The 21,965-nt window shown below is 36.9% G+C and overlaps 1 protein-coding gene across 1 annotated transcript; it reads left to right on the top strand.

Moving 5' to 3' along the window:
* Positions 1-9,863: 9,863 nt before the first annotated feature.
* LOC140880653 (uncharacterized) lies at positions 9,864-15,808 on the top strand. The gene is made up of 10 exons (XM_073285275.1): positions 9,864-10,133; positions 10,259-10,282; positions 11,321-11,398; positions 11,486-11,646; positions 12,083-12,260; positions 13,020-13,127; positions 13,637-13,719; positions 14,550-14,626; positions 15,124-15,279; positions 15,576-15,808. Exons 3-5 carry the CDS (start codon positions 11,336-11,338, stop codon positions 12,231-12,233), a joined length of 375 nt encoding a protein of 124 aa, XP_073141376.1. The 5' UTR covers positions 9,864-10,133; positions 10,259-10,282; positions 11,321-11,335; the 3' UTR covers positions 12,234-12,260; positions 13,020-13,127; positions 13,637-13,719; positions 14,550-14,626; positions 15,124-15,279; positions 15,576-15,808.
* Positions 15,809-21,965: the final 6,157 nt, after the last annotated feature.

Below are 21,965 nucleotides of genomic sequence, written 5' to 3'. Positions count from 1 at the left end.
AAAGAAACAAATTATTATTGTTTGGTCCCTGAGGACAATACTCGTACTCATTACATCTTATTATAACTTGAATCGTGCACTTGCGATTATTTCGACTGGAATTGAGAGATTTTTAGAACAAAGGTGAGGTATGAGGCGGCCAAATCTAATAGGAATCCAATTGCAGAGAGGGGATTCAATCTCTTCGAAGAACGCACCGCCTCCCTTGGCATCGTGGCTCGAGGATGGACCAAATTTTGCCGACAACCTCTAGCGGAGATTGTCCCCTTGGTACGAGATTTCTACACCAATGCTGTCAAGCGTACAGATAGCACGGTTTTCGTGCGGGGTAAGATGGTTTCTTTCACTCCTGCCGTTATTAATGATTTTTTGGAAACTCCGGATGTTGATGATAGCCAATTTCAAGCTTTTAAGGCTAACCCGGATTATAATGAAATTACTAATGTTCTGTGCTATGATGGAAACGTTTGGAAAGACTCAGTGAAATTTGTGTCTTTTAAAGAAAAATATTTGCGGCTGGAACCGGCCTTGTGGTATGCTTTTCTGACTCACAGATTAATGCCGGTATCCCACACCAATGAGGTGGTAATGAGCATGGCGGTGCTGCTGTATGCCCTGCACAAGCAATGGCCGCTCAATGTCGAACGAATTATCAACCGAGAGTTGTACACTTCCATTCGCACTTCCAACATTGCGATATTCTTTCCGACCATTGTTTCTGCACTTTGTGTGCGAGCTGGTGTCCCAACCAGGGATGACGAAGAATGGTTGCACCCAACGCAGGAGGTGGATGACACTATTTTGAGGGCGAAAAATTCGTTCCGACTCAGGGAGTTTACATCTGATGGCCGGGCACGTTCTAGGCCCGGTCAATCATCAAGGAATGTGCTTAAGCCACCCCCTGCTCGACGCACCACGAATGAGACAATGAGAGAAATTTCTGCCTGGGTGCAACACATGGATAAATGCCAGGAGGTGAATGCAGCCCACAAAGAATCTACCAATGCCATGATGCGAGGGCTGCTCGCAAATGCTGGGATGGACCCTGCAGCTTATCCAGTTCCACCGCCGTATCCTCCGCCTTTCCCATTCCAATATGCTCCGCCGCTTCGGGATCTGCCCGAAGACCTCGATGGGGAGGATTTTGATTCAGACCAGGGGAGTGATTAGTGCTTTTTGTTTTTATGTTTCTTTTGTGTTTTTAGATTTGGTGGTGTCAAGTATCATTGGGGACAATGCTCATCTTTAGTTTGGGAAGGTTGTATCTTTTGTGTTTTCATTCTGTTTTCATGTTTTTTGTTCGTTCGAGTCGTTTGTACTGTTGTTGCAAGTGTTGTGAATGAAACCAAAAAGCCAATGATAAAAAAAATAAAATATTTTTTTTTTTAGTTTTGAATCCATGATCATCTTCTTTGCTTGACAAATAGTTTTGAACTAGTACAACCAAGTCGATGAATAGATCTCTAAACACTCTGTGAGGTATACTTGAATCTGAAGTTGAAACATACAAACTTGGATATGATTGAGGCAATTTGTTTGATCTTTGGGCTTAAAATTTTTCATGAATTATCCTTAGATGCCCAGTTGAGCCTTCACGTTTATATGAGCACGAGAGGTGCATAATCTGAAGCTTGTTTTGGTGTAATCATCGCTTACTACTGATGATTCTATGTTCTGCACTGATTGAGATCTGTATGAGTTAACTGTGAATTGAAATTTGTCTAGAACAAGTTCAAACACCCCTTGAGGCGCAATACGGGTATACTGTGATTTAGGAGTGATATAGGCAATTCTTTCTGAATTATGTTTGTGTCTTTCAAACCACCCTTGACTTAATGTGTCCCTATTGCCTAATTTGAGCTTAATAAAAAACAAATGGCATGCGTGAAAACGTGTGGTAAACCCCCATTCTACTTTGTTCAATATCCTATAACTTCTACCCATAGCTTAAACACTCATTCCTACCTTGTGGGGAGTAAATTGAATGTAGTTTATTTTTGTTTATGCTCCGAATGAAAAATTGAGATTGGAATGGTGTGTTGGTTGTGTTCAGTACAAAAGAAATAAAAAACAAATGGTGGAAAATAAAGAAAGAAAGGAATGTTGGCAGAAGGCAAGTGAAAAAAAAAGAAAAATTTGGAAATCAATGAATGAGAAGAGGTGCAAATTTGTTAGTCAAAAGGAGTAGACTGTAGAGAATGATCATCATTTACTCCCTCTTTGAATTCTTTTCCTTCATTTGGAGCCATTAACCTAGCCTGACATTATAAGCCGAATAAGACCTATTGACCGAGTCACAGTCGCCCAATATACTAGTGGAGAGGGGTTGTAGGAATTTTGTTGATGGACTGTTGATAGACACGGTTAATGAATGTGGATTCTTGACCAAAACACGCACACACTATTTTTCGTTGAGTTATACCAGTCGTGAGTGTGTGTATCATTGAATGTTTCTAAATCTTGATCCCAGTATAACTGAAAAAGTCCTTATGATCTTAGAATGTGTGAATTGAATTCGGAGTAGAGTATTCCAAAAACGGAGTTGTGAGATTCTTAAGTTTGCAAGGTTTGCTAGTTATTGTTAAATTTTTTTTGTTTTAAAAGGTCGGCATGTTGATATGATTGGATTGGTTATCTGTTGGAAAAAGTTTTGAGGCTTGAGAAGGTTGATTTTACCTACTTGTGTCGTCTATTTGTTGTTTCTGCATGCTAGAATTGTCACCTATTTTGCTCGAAGGCGAGCAAAAGGTTAGTTTGGGGAGGTTGATAGGAGTCGTTTTTGTGCGTTATTTTGCATGTTTTGTGTTTGTTTTGCATTCGTTTCGTTTACGTTGTGTCTGTTCCTTACCATTCTTGTTCTGTTTTTTTTTGTTTTATTGTGTTTGTAGTCACTCCTCTGGTTTATTTATTTATACTGCAGAAAATCACTAGGAAATGCTGATTTATAGTGAAAAGGCGTTGCACGCATGCGGCCGTGAGGAAAGCAAGAGAAGGACTTTATATTTCTGAAAAAAAACAAGGCGCTCGGGCGGCACTTTTCTACCGCCCGCGCGAAATCCCGTTTGAAGAAAAACCCTCGAGGCAGAGCTCAGGCGCTCGGGCGGCACTTTTCTACCGCCCGAGCGCACTCCCGTTTGAAGAAAAACCCTCGAGGCAGAGCTCAGGCGCCCGGGCGGCTCTTTTCTACTGCTCGGGCGCCTGCACGTAATTTTGGGAAATATTTTATTTCGTGTAATTGATTTGACGAGGACTCTTGGGCCATATAAATAGGATTTATTAAATGGTTTTGAGGGTTGGACACACGCACAGACACAGGAGGAGGCGGCTCTGAATATTGAAGATTTCTCATCTCCGTTGGGAGTTTTTCTCTTCATCTTTTCTGAATTTTTATGTTAAACATTTTTTTTAGATTGAATTTTGTAATGACGTTCAGTAGCTAAACTTTTATTTTGTTGGAATCAAGGGGATCCGAACCCCGAAACACTGTAGTGTGATTGAATCACCGGACGTATTGAGATTTGATTTATGTTTATAAATGATTTTATCATGTGTTTTTCTCTATGTTGATGATTAGCTACCCTTAACATAGATTCGTAAATTGTGAATTGCTATCGAGAGATAGGTTCATAATTAGGACGAATGATAGAATCCATGGACTTAAAATATGCATAGAGATATGGTATTTAGTACATGTTGATAGCCATAGACCACCAAGTTAAAAGCTGTAGAATTCATAGAACGCAAAGCAATCGATCGTGATAAATAATTAGAGAGATTTAATTGTTTCACTGATTTGATTAGTTTGGCATAACCTCGAGAGAGAGTGTCAATGTTATAGGGATTTCTGTCAAACTTATGCGCATTAATTAAGTTCCAATCGTCCAGTTCAATTAGGGGGAAGGTGAACCGAAATTCCAACAAAATCTTTTCAAATTGTTATTTCTTTTAGTGGTGCAAATTGGTTTCGAGGTTGTGAAATTTAGATTTATTTACATTGAGTTCTTAGTGTTAAACGTTAGATAGAATCCAAAATCAAATTTTCGATACTTTGTGTAGTTAAAAATCAAAGAAACAAATTATTATTGTTTGGTCCATGAGGACGATACTCGTACTCAGTACATCTTATTATAACTTGAATCGTGCACTTGCGATTATTTCGACTGAAATTGAGAGATTTTTAGAGAAAATTTAAGTGTTAGTATTCCGTCGATTACCCGGAAACGACGCCAAAAACTTGTTGTGAAAATTACTCGCAAGCGTACGAGTGTCAAGTTTTAATATAGTGAAAGAGAGAGTGCCGATCCCACAAGGAGTAATTTGAAAATATTCAATACTTGTAATTAAAATAGTCTTAATTTTATCTAGAAAATCAAACTTTGGAAATTTGCTGAACAATTAAATAAATAGTAAAATTTGTAAAACGCACACACACACAATCCTTAAGAGATTATCAATCACAGAGAAATAGTCTAGAGGTTTTGATTTCACCTGGTCTCGATAATATTCATTCCTAATTAATCTATTTTCATGAGTTCATTTCAATTAATAACCAAGAACACATAGATTATACTATTTCCCTCTCCCGAGTATCAAATAGAATGTATCAATCACAGATCGAATCCAATATCCCTATTAAAAATCTACTTGTAATGATATGTGTAAAATAATGTTCTTTCTAGGCTCTATTAAAGTTATAAGCTCTCTCCCGAGTCATGTAAAAAATTAATAGTGTGAATTCTATTGATCATATTTTAAATCCCCTCTCCCGAGTGTCGAATTCTAAATAAATATGACAAATCAATTTATGGCCAGTAAATTGAAAAGACTTTCAAAATTAGAATCATAATTAATTTAGAAGAACTCAAATCATTAAAATCAATAATTCATAAACATGTCTTGACCATGCTACATCAACCTCTAGACTTAAAAAGTTTAGTTAATAATCAAAAATAGTTGAAACCAAATCATATTCATGAAACTAGACATCAAATCAATAATACAAATTCAAGAGAAAGAAAACAAATCCCAATATTCGATCTTCCGTGTCCGGACGATCTATTTTCGTCTTTGTTTTTTGATGTTCTTCCAACTTGTGCAGAATTTTCTCTTCCAAAGTCTCCAAAATCTTCTCTCGATCGATCCTTGATGTGTTTCTCTCTATGCGGCGGCTTCTTCTTTCAATTGTGTGCAAAAGAATCCCTTTTATATGTGTTTCAAAACCAATAAATAAAAGCCCACGAAAGTCCAAAGGTTTCCTTCCCAAAAATCCAAAAAACTGACTTTTGCGATGGCGCGCCCGCGCCTGAAGAGAGGGGTTCCCGCGCATGACTCTCTGTCTCCGGATGCTCAAAATTTGCCCTGACGCGCGTCCGCGCGTTAATGAGGCGCGCCCGCGCATGCCTCTCGGGTTAGAAAATCTACATCGCGCGACAATTTTCAAAAAATCATATCTAACAATCTAACTATCGGATTGAGCTGAAATTTTGATAGTAGCTTCAATACATCCTAAAATATTTTCTGGACGGTGGAGATTGGATTTTGATGCCTCAATAATTCCCAATAATTTTCTGAATTTGATACTCTATAATGCATCCTTCCACTTCTTCTTGCTACTTTTGCACCAATTCTTGTAACTCACAAAAACAACAACTAATACGCATAAAATCCACTCGATACATTACAAAAGCCAAGTAAAATCATACATAAATTAAGTGCATAAATTGCACTTATCAAATTCCCCCAAACTTATACTTTTGCTAGTCCCGAGCAAAACAATATTGAGCAATATAGTTAGCCTCCGAATTTTTACATTCCAAGATTAAATACACATGTAGGCTAATTTTCTCAAGATTTCTCGTGTCTGTGTGATTTGCCATCTTGTCTATCCTCCTCGCTTTCGATACAATAATGCAATCCGTAAGGTTCACAGATTCATTAATCCCGCCCTCAAGATTCAAGACACTCTCCATCAAGTTAAACTTATAATTGCACAGATCAACAGGACTTTTTCGGTTAACATTAGGCTCAAGTATAATCAGCAGGAGATAAGCATCCATATGTATATCAATGTAAACAAGGACTCAGGATACAAAACAAAGGGAATTGAATATTTTCAATTTGTGCAGGATGATGAGTAGCTAAAAATTTTTATTTGCATTGCCAGACGTTAGTCTTGGCTTTTTTATACTCCATACATCTTCATCTTTATGCCTTGTATTTGGACTAGAATTTCAATCCATTTTTTTTTTCTTTTCAAGGCCTTCCCTCACCTTACTTTCTCCGCCATTACTTTTCTTTGAACTTTTTAGCTTCTCAATTTGTTTTGGATTTTTCATGATTTATATGACTAACAAATGAATAATGGCTAAAAAGTCTCAACGAATTCAAAAATGCCTAAATCACTTCTGTGCTCTTAAAAATCTACCTCAGTTTCAAGTAAAAATCACAAGAGTTAAGAATCAAATCATCTAATCCACATCACAAATCCACATAATTTTTTTCTAATTGCAAGAAGTATCGAAAATCATGGCATTCGTGCATGAATGTGAGAACTCAAGATTAAATATAGCTAACATGAACTCAAAAAGCTCTGTATTTTTAGCAATCTTTCCGCAAAAATTTCATACCTTAATCTTGTCATTTTCTAGACATTTTAGCATACATGTTTTGCTTATTGTTGTTGGGTTCTTCGAACTTTTACAACACTTTCTTTTGTGATTAGTATGGCAAAAATTTGTCGTTTTGAATTTTCAGTAGCAAAGAATCAATATCCGATTGCTTTTAATAATTCGTCTTCTACTTTATTTTAGTTATTTAGCATTTCACCGGTGAACTTGAGACCGACGACGGAACCAGGGCTCATTTTCTCTTGGTTTTAGAAGTTAGATTTTTATTTTTATTTGTTATTTTCATTTGGCACTCACGTTCCTGGCACGCCTGCAATCAACCCGCTCGAGCCAATTTTTTGTGTGCAAACGTAATTTTGGCACGCCCAGTGGGACCGTTATGGCGCCGAAGAACCGTAGAGATCAAGAGAAAGGTGATGGAAATTCATTACAAGGAGATGGTGCTGTAGGTTCTGTTTCACAAGCTGGTGATGCAGAAATTATTATGTATTGAAAAGACCCAACAAACTAACGAAGATGGAAGACCTAGCGTAATTCCAGAAATGTTGTTAGTTCCTGCCGAACAATTTGATTCTATGATTTCGAAAAAATTTGAAGATATGGATATTGTGGTCTCTAGCACCATGGAACATCTGGAAGAGGCTCATAGGCTGGTGATATCTGCCATGGGTTTTATGCGAGCCGAGATGAGTAAGATTAAGTCTAGTGGGGAATCTGTTCCTAAGGTCACTGTCACACAGGAACCAACAGTTAATCCAAAGAAAATGCTTGAAGAGAGCCATAAACCAAACGAAGGTGGTGGTTCAAATGGAGGGTCTCCAGCAGGAGATTATCGCCGCCCTGGGCACTCTGGTTTTTTTCATCAAAATGAAAGGTATACTCCTCCTGATCGACGGGAAGAAGAACAGTGGGGTAGGGTTCCTCCAAATCCACGAACCAGTGGAAAAGGACCTGTTATTCAAAGCTTTGCAGTAACAAATCCAGGTGCTCAGCCTTGATTGTATGAGGAACCATTTGTTCGACCTTATCCCATGATGAATGCTCGGGGGGCTAACACTTATCCTCACCCTTTGAATGGGCCAGCGCCAATGGATCAGGATCTGTTGAGGGAAATGGTGCAGGATCTATATGGACCTAGGATTAGGCTGATGGTTAGGCCAGAGTTTCACAAGCCTTATCCAGAGATCATCGACATTAATAATCCTTATCCCAAAGGTTTCAAGGTACCTGATTTTACATTGTTCTCAGGGGATGATGATCAATCTTCTATATAACACATAGCACGGTTCACTACTCGATGTGGCATGTTGGCTAACTATGAAAATTTTCCATTTTTTAAAATGAGGTTGTTCCCGAACTCTTACCGGAACAGCTTTTACATGGTACACTCAGTTGCCAAGGAACTCTATTTTACCTTGCATGAGTTGGAAAAGTTGTTTAATACTCAGTTCTACCGAACGGAACCAGAGGCTAGTATTGCTGATTTATCCCGATTAACACAAAAATCTAGAAAAACAGCATGGTTGTTCATTGAACGGTTCAAGAAATTAAAAAGTCATTGTAAGGTGTTCCTTCCAGAACCTGAATTCGTCAAATTGGCTCAAAGAGGGTTAGACTTTGAGTTGAGAAAGAAGTTTCAGGGAACTGAATTCCGTGATTTCTATGAAATGGCCGCAAAAGTAGCTGAGTATGAGGAGCTCCTATAGGAAGAGTCTCTTCGGCTTAGGAAAACAAGGAGCCGAGATCATTAAAGGGCAGTGATCCAAATTTTCCCAATGCAGATGTTCAATTTTAAAGGAATTAAAAAAGTTCGCCCAAAATGAAGATATCAAGACTTGATCCAAACGTTTCCAAATCCTAGAATTCGTCCAGGTGAATCTAGAACCAACAAAACCAGCATCCGCCAAACCAGCGGAAACTATGAATTCAGAAAATTCATACATACCGCCAGGATGATTGAAAATTCCAAGAGAATGATCCAACGGATCTGCAATGATATTAAAATCTCCGCCAACAATCCATGGACAACCATCTCGCAGTTGACACTCGAGGAGACTTTCGCATAAATGCCTTCGAAGAACCCGATTGGATTTGGCATAGACAATAGTTAGGAAAAAAACAGTCGGAAACAAACCGGACGAAATCTTCAGATGAATAAACTGATCATGATCAATGATTACAGTAGAAAAAATATCATCAACACAATAAAACCAAATATTGTTATTCACATTAGCAATAACAGAAGAAAAACCAAATTTATTATTAGCCCATCCATGATCTAACACATGCAGCGGTTCCAAAATCGCTAAAAACAACAGATGGTACGAGTCTTTCAAGAATTTAATCCTACGTTCAGAATATTTATTCTCAATACCACGCACATTCCAAATGATTCTGTTCAACATTGAGAAATATTTTTCGGGTCTGCAAATTGCATACTTTGACCACCTCGGTTACATAAGGAACTAACCGATTTACTTATTTTAGGCGAACGTCCAGGCCCCCTCTTCTGCGAAACGGCACCATGTAAAATAGGTTTGTCAGCCACAACTTCAGAAATCTGTACACATTTCGACACCCCCCTCTTCCAACCGTGAAGGAGAAGTACATCGCACATTATCCCCTTCCCCATCTACCAGACGATTTTCCAGGCTGTTATCTTCAAAATCAAGAGGCTGCTCGTGCTCACTTTCAGAAATATCATCACTTTCAGCAGCAAAATGAACATCTTGATCGTCCTCCAACCCGGCTTGAACAAACACTCCATCGACCCATGAACCATGCCATAGCCCATCAAATTTCTTACTCCCAACAGAAACATTCGGAATAGCCAAATTCCTAGCTAGCATAGGATCACCTGCAAGAATATCCACACAAGGATCAAATTTACCCGAATCTTCCTCCTGTTGGATACGCAAAGAAGCCATGTCCATCTCAGTACCCTCCGGACACTACAAGAAAAAAGCTCATACACAACACTTAAAAGATAACGTTTTTTGTAAAAAATGTTGTTTTTTTTAACAACGCTTTTAGTGAAAAGCATTGTCATATATATATTTTTTATTTATAAATACAACACTTTTTCGTAAAAGCGTGTCTATAAATATTTTTTTTGGTTAAAGACAACGCTTTTTAAAAGTGTTGTGTATGAGCGTTTTTTAGTCTCTACAACAACAATTTTTAAAAAGCATTGTGGATGACCAATCTATTTTTTTTATTCTATGACAAAGCTTTAAAAAAAAAATTCTCTCCCCTCCACCCACGTCCATCCGCGCGTTCCTTTGTTCTCTTCTTCTTCACTATTCACCAGCGCCTTTGACCGCCGGTTGCTCCGCCATTGGTGATCGAAATCTAGATCTGAAAGTAGATTCGGAATCCTTGCAAAGAGAGCTAGCTAGTGATACCTACATTGTAAGGTTTCTTCGCGTCACCTGGAAACCCTTTTTCCCAGCTGTCGTCGTTCCGCCGCCCTTACCGTCGCCGACAGTCATTCAGCCTTGGGTTGAGGTCGTTTATTTGTTTGGAGTTTGTTTGCGTAGCCAAGAATAAATCGAATTCTAGAGTTTCGAAATTTGGAAATTTTGATTCATTCGAATTTGTATTATTGATATTTGTTTTATTGTTGATTGTAGGTTCTATATTTGAGCCGATTGAAGGTATCAATTGATTTTTTAATTTCTTAAGAATTATTTCGAATTTTAAAAATTTATTTATCTAGGATTTTTGGATGAAATTGAGTAGTTAATTAACAGAAACCATGGAAACAGGATTAGAGGGGCCGGCCGTTTCTTTCAGCACCATCTTTCTATGAAATTTGATTTATTTCTACTATCTATAGCTTTGGTTTTATATGCTAATATCACTGGACTTTTCTTTATTGTTTTTGTACTCTTTATCTTATGTTAATGTACGTGCTAATTTGTCATCCATTATATAGATGATCGTGTTGATTATTTAAAATGACGATTGTGTCGGTAGAAGCATCCAAGCACATGCTGCATTCATTATAAGGTTAGATAAAAAAAAATTTCAAACTTTGAAACATTATGGATAAGTGGATCTGAAAATTGTAGTGAGAGGGTCGAAATGTATTCGGAAGCAACACTTTATTTAATATATCATTTTCTAAAGGGCAATTTTTTTAGCCATGAATTGTGGTGGCTTACAAGATGAGTTACAATTAAAAAATTTTGAATTATTCAGCCGACTTGGTTTACAAATGCACACCACCTAATAAAGTGAGTTGTTAATTAAAACTCCCTGACAGTATATATTTACTTATATTTTTTAAATATTCCTTCAAATGCTATAATTTCTCGTATGCTCACTGTCTCTTAGTGGTAAGAACTTGTATAGACTACAGACAGCTACTAGAACATTTTTGTATTCATTCAGCTGTAAGTCCAGAAAGGCTTCTTACGAGATACTTTATGGGTCACTGGAGGGGATTAGCCGAATAAATTATTATAGGAATCCACCTTCTCCAAAAACATGTTCATATACTTTGTTTCTAACCTACTAGGAATTCTTAGTAGTAATGAAATTTAAAATTGTGTTGTGGCTTTGAAAGAGGGACTGTAGCATATTCATAGAACAGAAATGACTAGCACATAGAAAATTGGCTATTCTAGCATTTATAATGCTTCCTGAAAAATTGTTCCTCTAACATGTGCCCTAAATGTTTGCCACCGTAGTTTGTTTGCAGGTACATGGCACCAAGGTTTTGCGCAAATTTGCAGAAGTCAGCATTATTCTTATCTCCTATTCCTGAGGTTGATCTGAGTAAATCACCTGATTGGGATGAGGTTTATTCTGTTCTTGGGAACTTATCTCTTGATGGAATTGGTTATTTTCCACAGACAAAATCCAGCAAAGTTCCATATGAGTCTTGCAGTGAACATTTTAATGTCAAGTTGTCTATATGTCAGTGTTTGATTACCATTTTGATTCGGATGCATGAAGAATATTTCAGTTTGAGATCATCATCATTGTATATCACCGGCATCCTCAACCTCAAGAGGTATTTTGTTGACATTTAATTTCCATACATACTCTATCTATTTGTTCCAGTATTTTAGGAGAGTTGCTTGTCTTTATAGTATCTTAGAATAACTTTGACTGCTTATTACAATCAATATTGTTGGTTTTCTGGATAATAAGCGTATCATATAATATATTTACTTCTCTATCCTTTTCTCATTGTAAGATGCTAAATTTCAGGATGGCAATTTGCTGTCATTAAAAGGCTAACAGGTGAATTAACTTGTACATTTTAATTCATATTTATATAAAAATGAATAACTTTTGTTGCTTCATAACCTCTTCAAAAGTAAATATGATTATATTGTACAAAAACTTTTAAAGTAAAACATGAATTTTTTAAGACCCTAGTAATGATGATAAGTGTTTGATCGGAATTTCCTTATCTGATTTTGATATTGGTTATATGCTTGTAGCTGTCGGAAAGATGATTATAATTGGACATATGATAATGATGACCTTCCTGATGATATGATGCATGCTTCAGCTGCTTTAGAAGGTTGCCTTCGCCGACCATCACCTAGGTTAGGAATAAGGTTGCTTGAAATGATGTGGGACTGGTTTTGATTCATTAGCAGCTGTGTTTGTTTTGAGGTGATGTTTCTACGTCAAACTTCCTTGTTTTTTCGAGGTTTCACTTTCTCATTTCACGTGATGCAAAATTTCAATAAATTCTGGAGCAAGTCTTGATACTTACTGAGTTGTGAGTGGAGTAAGTAATGGCAGTATATATTAGTCAAGATCTTTGCGAAAGATCTATTACTGTTAGTGGAATTCTCATATTTTCTTTGACACTCGAAATCTTACTCAGTTTATGTAGGTAAATTTGATTATAGACAGTCGTTTATAGCTTGTAGGTAGATGAGATGGTGTTCCAAAGTGTGTTGTTTCAACAAAATTTTTGAATTGCTGCTCCTATTCTATATTGCAACTGGCGACAACCATTATAGATTTTACACTTGGAATATCAAATATAGCGATATCTATCCCCTAGGTGTTAAGCAAGAAGTTTTTTTTTTGGGTGTGCGTGTATATGTGTTGTGTAGTTTCTTGGATTTTCTTGGATTAGAAGTCTTTGATGGTAAGGAATGGTGATTCTTGCTGAGTTGTTTTTATTCTCTTTGCCCGTGTCTGCGTGGGTGTGTAGTGTCAAAATAGGAGCGCATTGTTCTCGAGGGAAGCTGTTTAATGCAGTTTAAAGCTGAAATTAACTTTATTCAGTACTATGAATTTGATTTTTTGTTTCCTTTTCATTTGAGGAAGGTAGTACCCACTTAAACTGCTAGATCTGTCTTCTTAGTTTCTTGGATTAATGATATTTTGAATGTGAAGTAAATGGTGATTTTGGTGCAGGGAATTCTGATTAATGGGCAGTTTCCAGGGCCTCAAATCGACTGTAAGACTAATGATAACTTGATTAGGTGTTTACAACTACTTGGACGAACCCTTTCTCATTTCTTGGTGAGTGAGCAGCGTATTCACACCATACTAGTATTTTAAAAGAGTGTAGCAGATCTATATATTTTCTTGGTATTTAATCCATATGAAATGAATTACGTAAGTTGTGATAAAATTTGAGTAGTCTGGCTTAGTTCTTGTCATGTTGATAGGAATCTGTTTTTTTATCTGTCATTGGATTAGAATACTAAAATGGAAACTTTTTAATGGAAAGTGTCGCTCTTCGCCAGTCCATTGTGTTGGTATTGCCTTAGAATACACTTAAGTTCTTTTTTCACATTCAATTTGTGATGGGGTTGTACGACAATTTCACTTGTGACATCTAATTTTCAAATTTTTCAAAGAGGATATGTTCAAAATAATAGTTTAAAACAGAGCTTAATACCCCATGTTTATGTATTGCTAGTTTTGAGTCAAAAAGCAGAATATGATACCGTCTTTTTAAGCTGAACTTTTTTTTGTTAAATTTGCTTGAAGTTGATGGCTAATTGTGTTTTATATATTTGGTTCAGGTCTATGAGTGGGGGAAGTTTCTCGTGGCTGATTGTGTTTTACTTCTACGAAAGCGCTGAGAAGATTTGTTTTTTCTTTGAAGGTAGGAATCTGTGATTGATTTTGTTCTGTTGTATATTGATTTTGAAGTGAAAATTTTAGTATGTGTTTTCAAGTTGCTTGGCTTCACTGTTATTTAATGCATAAAGTAATGGTTGCTAGATTTATTTCGAATTTTTCCCATTTTCATGTCGTTATATTCATTATCGGATTGTTGTAGGTTCAATCGTTTGACAAGTTCAGTATCCAAAAGAGACAACGTCAATGCATACAATATGTGTTTTTAAATGTTGAAGGGAAAAGCTGAATTCTATGATTTTTTTTTTACAAAAATAAAACATGCTTGTTATATGTAATTAATTCTCTTTTAAAATCCCGAGTTTTTAAAAATATGATGCAAAAGCCCCTGAATCTGACAATGTATCTGATTTTTACAAAATATGAGCTTTTAAAAGATCTCTAATTTAATATGAGAGCTTGTAATGCTTTATTTGTATTAGTCATTTTTTTTGAAATGTTTATTAGTCGTTAACACATGTTTTGCGCATATATATGTATATATATGTAGATACATATCTACTTGTAGTAAAGCATCAATAATTTGAAATATGTGTGTTTCTCGCCCGTTCCCGATAAGAAAGAATGCCCGCGGCATGTTTTTTTTCTACAAAACCTAATCACATCAAATGTGTTGAAATAACAATGGTAGAGATAATCGGTTGTTACCACTGTTCGTCTCTTTTGCTTCTCTTGGTGGTTTTCTTTTACTCAGTCAAACGATTCCCCTTCTTCTCTTTTCCCAATCTTTCTTTGTTCTCACTTCTGCATCATATGCTTCGCTTATGCTTTCACTGAACGTCCCCTTCTCTGCAGTGAATTAGGAGTTACACCATCCTTCCAACAGTTCTGCGTCGTGTTGCTTGTATTTGGGAGTTGGAAACATCTTACATGTAACTGGTTCACCTTTCTTTGTTTTGCCCATTTTGTGTTGCAAAACTTGATGACATATCTTTTTCTGTTTCATTTTTTTTTTTGTTTGTTATATTATATAGAAAATGGGATATTGTTTCTGTCTCATTTGCTCAAGTAAAATAAGCAAGAAAATAAGTGATGAAATATCTTTTTCTGTTTCATTTTTGTGCCAATGAAGTGTTTATTGTGTGGTTTTTGTATATTGAATTTTTGTGAAAAATGATTGCTGGTCATGAGATGTTTATAGGGTTTCTTAAGGCTCAGTTGCTTGGCACATATTTGAAATAACATCATTACATATTTGAAATAACATCATTAGAACATGCATATAGGTTGAAGTTTCTCTTTTCTTGTGATTTATGTCTTATGCCAGCTCACTTTCATTTTTTGTCATGCAATTCTTTATTCCCTCCAGTCTTAAATATGCATGTGGTGCTTCTTGCTTAGAAATTAAAATTCTTGTTTGCTTTGAAAGAGGAGGAATCCGAATTATAAACGTGATCACCAGAAAGCTCGTGGGCTAAGTGCATGGAAACGTGGAGGTATCATCGGTGTTGCTGCACTAACGAGGAACATTGATGGCTATTACTGGAGGTATACAAACTAGGAACATTGATGGCTATTACTGGAGGTATACAAACTTTATCACTCATTAAATAATTGAGTAATAAAGTCATGATTGTTAAATCTAGTATCTGGAAAGAAGATATTTCCGCATTCTTTAATTAAATGGATAACAACTTGATAATTCCAATCGCTTAGTGATAATTTCATAAACCGTAGTTCATTTGATAATTTCAATCTCTTAGTGATAGTTTCGTTATTCGTAGTTCATGTTCTTTTACTGATAAATATGTTTGCTTTTACTTTTCATTGTAATCTATTTATATTTGTTTTATGTTTGTTTTTATTTTTAATAATTTACAGTATGAAGATACAAATTAAAGAAAAAGAGATTGTTGCGGCTTTTATGAAAGCTTGGGACGCTAACATGTGCTGAAGGAAGGAATCAAAGTTTATCGAGATTAATGCATAGTTTTTTCCTAGTGTTCATTAATTTAGAATTCGATTATTTTTTTATTTGAATGATTTATAATATTGGAAGACTCTATATTAAATTTTATTCTACAAATTTTTGAATTTTGAGTGATTTATAATATTAAAAATTTGTTAATTAAATTTTTTTTTTGTTTTTTTTTAACAATGACAACGCTTTTTAAAGTGTTGTCTTTACCAAAAAAGACAACGCTTCTTTGAAGCGTTGTCTTTACCAGATACAATGACGCTTAAAAAGCGTTGTTTTTTCCAAAAATAACAACGCTTTTTATAAAAGACAACGCTTAAATAGTGTTGCCGTTTTTAGATACGACAACACTTTTTAAGCGTTGTCTTTTCCAGAAACGACAACGCTTTTTTTGCGTTGTCTTTGAGCGCGATCTTTTACAACACTGGCTACGACAACGCTTTTTCGGGGACATTAACAACGCGAAAAAAGCGTTGTCTTTAACCGTTTTTCTTGTAGTGGGAGGTTGCTGAACTAACGGTTCCTCATAAATTAATTCCAGAAGAGGATCAAAATGATTAATAGATTTTAAACCCTAACCATTGAACGGGTTGCGAGGCCCCAGAGATTTTAAACCCTGACCATTGAACGGGTTGCGAGGCCCCAGATATGCGTGATCATCTTCAATCAAATTAGGAGAACCATGCAGAGCGTGAGAAGGAGTATTGAAAGAAGTCAGTAAATATTCATGAATTGGTTTTGCTTTTCCTTTCTGAATTACTCTCTCGAGTATTGTACGTTCTTTTTTATACAAGAAAGGCCTAGAACTATCTATGACAAGAACACACAAATAATCCAATGATTAATGGGATACATCCGATAATAGAGATATACACAATGTCAACAAATAATTAAATAAGGAAATTAAATTTAGAATATATGTACGGTGGAGTATGGCTCACGCTAACACTCCCCCTCAAGTTGGTTCAAAGATATCTTTGATACCCAACTTGTCCAGTGAGCTATGGAAGCTTTTACTTGAGATGGCTTTTGTAAGCATGTCTGCTAGTTGATCTTCTGACCTCACAAAGGGAAAACGAATCACCCCTTCTTCAAGCTTTTGTTTAATGAAATGTCGATCTATCTCAATGTGTTTTGTTCGGTCATGTTGAATTGGATTATGGGATATCTCAATGGAAGCTTTATTGTCGCAAAACAAATTCATTCCTAAGTTAGGAGCAAAACAAATTTCTGAGAGCAATTTTCTGAGCCACATAAGCTCACAAAGTCCCTTTGTCATTCCTCTGAATTCTTCCTCGGCACTTGACAATGCCACTACTTTTTGTTTCTTACTCCTCCAAGTAACCAAGTTACCACCCACAAATGTAAAGTACCCCAATGTAGATTTCCTGTCCACTAAACTCTCTGCCCAATCTGCATCTGTATACCCTTCAATGTCTAAATGCCCACTCTTACTAAACATGAGCCCCCGTCCAGGGGCTGATTTCAAGTAACGAAGTATTCTAAAAACTGCATCCATGTGGTCTTTACGAGGGCAATGCATAAATTGGCTTACTAAACTAACAGAATAGGAAATGTTCGGGCGAGTGTGGGATAAATATATCAACTTACCCACTATTCGTTGATACATCTCTTTATTTGTTGGTTCTTGATCGGGGAGTTCTTCAAGTTTCAGATTTTGCGCCATTGGGGTGTCAACTGGCTTACAATCCAACATTCCCACTTCAGCTAATAGGTCAAGTACATATTTTCTTTGTGATAGAAAAATACCTTGTTTCGACCTCGCTACTTCAATTCCCAGGAAGTATTTCAGTCCACCCAAGTTCTTCATTTCAAATTCAGCAGCCAATTGCTTTTGAAGCTCGCAAATTTCTTCCATATCATCCCCTGTAATAATCATGTCATTTACATAAATTATCAAGGCAGTTAGTTACCTTTCCTTTTTTATGTTTCATAAAAAGTGTATGATATAAGTTGCTTTGCTGAAAACCATACTTTTTCATTGCCATGCTAAAGCGTCCAAATCATGCCCACGGTGACTGCTTCAGCCCATATAAAGACCTTCGTAGCTTGCAAACACTCTTAACAGTAGATGAAGAATAGCCCGATGGGACATCCATGTATATTTCCTCCTTTAGATCACCGTGAAGAAATGCATTTTTCACGTCAAATTGGTGTAGTGGCCAATCCAAATTTGTTGCTAGGGATAGCAAAACTCTAACAGTGTTTAGTTTTGCTATTGGAGAGAACGTCTCTTGATAATCTATTCCGTATGTTTGAGTGTAACCCTTGGCTACCAATCTTGCTTTGTACCTTTCAATAGATCCATCTGCTTTATGTTTAATGGAGAACACCCACTTACATCCAACTGTTTTTTTCCATTTGGTAGAGGAACAAGATCCCATGATTTATTATTTTCCAAGGCTTCAATCTCTTCTTGAATAGCTTGTGACCATTTTGGATCTGTTAGAGCTTCATCGACACATGAGGGGACTGGACAAGTTGATAACTTGTTTGCAAAGGCTTTCAGGCATTGGGACAGCCCTTGCGTAGTAACATAATTAGAGATTGGATACTTCGATCTTTTCCCTGCACCATCTGGTGAGTAACGAATTGGGGGTTTACCCCTGTTGTGCCTGAAAGGTAAGCCATAACCAACAGAAATGTCCAAAGTATGATTAGGAGTTTGAGCAGTAGATGTTACCTCACCAATATTCTCAATGACAGGATTCTCATTGTCAGGTACATGAGGGAGATGGGTTTCTTTCCTTGCTGTAAGAGATTCACTTTCCTGAGTTGCATTAATTGTTGGAGCAACCCCAGCTGGAGAGATAATTTCTCTATCATCTTCACTCTCATTGTCAAAACATTGTGTAACTGATGCAATTTTTTCATTCTCATGATCAGCTGAACAATCAGGCCCTTTCTGCTCTTAATTCCAGATCTGTGCATTCTCATTTTCGGTTGGACAATCATGGCACTTCTGCTCTTCATTCCAAGTCTCCCCCTGAAGAGAAGAAGTTGATACATGGGAAGGGTAGAAAGTTTCTAATTCTAAAAAGGTGACATCCATTGTGATATAGATGCGCCTTTTTATAGGATCATAGCACCGATATCCATTTTTATTTGTACCATAGCCTAGAAAGACGCAGCGGACAGCACAAGGCTCAAGTTTCGTTCGTTGAGTTTTGTGTAAATGTACGAATGCAACACATCCAAATATCCGTGGGGCAATGAGCAACACAGATGGCAAAACAACATATTTAGATAAACTTTATAGTGGAGCTTCAAATTTCAAAACTTTGGTGGGCATTCGGTTCAATAATTAGACAGCAGTAACAATAGCATCATCCCAATGTTGGCTAGGAACTTTAGCTTCAATAAATAATGCACGGGCAGTTTCTAAAATGTGCCTATTTTTCCGTTCGAAAACTCCACTTTGTTGCGGGGTTTGGCTACAGGTTGTTTCATGGATGAGACCATTCTTTTGAAAGTATTCAAAGAAATTTTTGTTCACGTACTCTCCCCCATAATCCGATCTAAGGATTCGAATTTTAGCTGAAAATTGATTTTGAATCATAGCATGAAATGCACAAAAAACACCAAACACTTCATCTTTGCGTTTTAACAGATAGAGCCATGTCATACAGGTACAATCATCGACAAAAGTTACAAACCACCATATACCAGCAACAGTAGTAATAGGAGATGGTCCCCAAACATCGGAGTGAATCAGAGCAAAAGGAATTTCACTTTTATTGAGAGAAACTGGGAAAGGAACACGATGACTTTTATCTAAGATGCATGTTTCACACTTGAAATCAGAATGGTTCAGATTTGAGAACAATTTAGGGAATAAATGTTTCATGTAGCTAAAAGACGGATGTCCCAAACGACGGTGCCACTGCCATATCAATTTTTCTTTTATGCTAAGAGAGCTGCTCACATTATTAACTCTTCCAAGGATAAAGTCATCCATGTAGTATAACCCCTCTCGCTTAGTACCACGCCCAATGATCTCCTTTGTGAGAATGTCCTGAAAAAGGCAAAATTTTGGATACATTAATGCCACACAATTCAATTCTTCAGTAGCTTGGCTCACATACATCAATTTATTTGAGAGTGATGGTACTAATAAGGTATTAGATAGAGAAAACGAGGGAGATATATATGTTCACTGTTCCAGCCCCTGTAACTGGATATAGAACACCATTAGCATTGGATATATTCGTCCGCCTTGGTTTCGTAATTCTGACAAAGTCAACTGGACAAAATTTCATATGATCCGTTGCCCCAGAATCCACAATCCAACCGCTGGAATGCTCCTTGAAAACATGTAAAGCACTACTGTCATGACATCCATTTTTACCTTGATTTTCAGTTGTAGTTGTAGGTTCATAATTCGATTCCACAAGTGGCGTAAATGTAAGTTTATGTTCTGCATTTGCCATAGCTGCTCGACCAATTCCACCTGCAGTTTCCTTTTGTTTCCGTGCTTTAAATTCAGCCCACCATTCTGGATATCCATGTAGTTCGAAACAGGTTTCATGAGTATGTTTCTTGTTTCCACAATGAGTGCAGCCACTTCCTGTACCTTCGGCTTCTTTAGTTTTTGACTGGAAGTTTGATTTTCCCCCACGTGACAAAGATGTTCCTTGCTTGGCTCTATGGAGTGCAGATTGTAGGGACAGACCATTCTTTATTCCTTTAGAAGCCATTACTGCACCGGTAGTGAGCTCAACATCCGTGAGCATGATAGTTTGCCGAGTATCTTCCCTTCGAACAAAGGCATACGCTTGCTCAAGTGTGGGGAATGGTTTTAATTGAAGTACATCACTCCGAATTTTATCGAGTCTATCATCAAGTCCATCAAGAAAGGTATACACCCGATCCTCTTGAAGAAGAGTATTATATTTCTTTGTATCATCGGCATACTTCATCGGATTTGGTCGACGAAAGTCGATCTCTCTCCATAAGCCTTGGAGGTTATGGTAATATGACTCAATAGATCCACCAGATTGATGCATTTGAGTCACACGTCTCTTTAAACCATATACTTGTGCTGTGTCGGTGCCATCAAAGAAGGTTGTGGCGATTGAATCCCATACCTCTTTTGCAGTTGCGAATCGAAAAAAATTTCCGATTAAAGATGAATCCATTGAATTAATCAACCATCCTTTCACAATGGAGTTCTCTGTTCTCCATTTCCTAAAAGTGGGATCTTCTGGTTCTGGTGGTGGTAGATCGCCATTTATGTATCCCAATTTGTCCTTTCCCGAGATATACATCTCAACAATTTGGGACCATAATGCATAATTGGTACCATCAAGTTTGATACCAATATGTGCCGCTGCACTTTCGTGTATCATAGTTGGAATCTGAGTTTGGTTCTGGGACAAAGCCTGCGCCATCTTCAGTGTGAGATCTTCAAGAATTGCAACTGTATTTGGCTGGTCTTGTCGTATTGATTCAGCCATTATCAATATTATTAGTGAATGGTAGAGATTAGAAAATCATCAAGGATCTCCTCTCTGATACCAAGAAAGAAGTCAGTAAATATTCATGAATTGGTTTTGCTTTTCCTTTCTGAATTGCTCTCTCGAGTACTGTACGTTCTTTTTTATACTAGAAAGGCCTAAAACTATCTATGACAAGAACACACAAATAATCCCATGATTAATGGGATACATCCGATAATAGAGATATACACAATCTCAACAAATAATTAAATAAGGAAACTATATTTAGAATATATGTACGGTGGAGTATGGCTCACGCTAACAAGTATTAGCTAAACCTTCTTCTGATTCTTTTCCACTTCCTTCTCTTTTCCTTTTTTTTAGAACCCACTTTCTTCCAAACCATTCGAGGACCATCAGAGCTCGTCCCTAAATCTGAAGTTTGTTGGACAACAACTCCCTTAGAGGCTGCTTCTTTGGATTTCTTCTCGTTAATAACTTCACGTAAATCACCCAGCTTTTTACTTTTAGGAGACGGCCTCGGAACACTACCATTAACAAAAAATTCCTCAATTCTATGTCCAACATGGCAGCAATCTATACAATATTTAGGAATGGATTCATAGATCACTTTTTGCTGGACAATCTTATCACCGAGTCCAATATAAACCTCATCATGTCGGGGTTGCAAAAGATCAATTTCCACACAAACTCTAGCCAAGGAAAGTCTCTCCGATTTAGAGGTGGCTTCGTCCATCTTTAAAGGTTTACCGACAAGGTAGGAGACCGAATACAAATGCTTTTTATCAAATAACGAAATTGGCAAATCAGGAA

Source organism: Henckelia pumila, chromosome 2 (assembly GCF_033568475.1).
Source record: "Henckelia pumila isolate YLH828 chromosome 2, ASM3356847v2, whole genome shotgun sequence".
NCBI lineage: Eukaryota > Viridiplantae > Streptophyta > Magnoliopsida > Lamiales > Gesneriaceae > Henckelia > Henckelia pumila.
The sequence above is the reverse complement of the archived record's forward strand: the minus strand, read 5'-3'. Positions and strand labels throughout refer to the sequence as shown.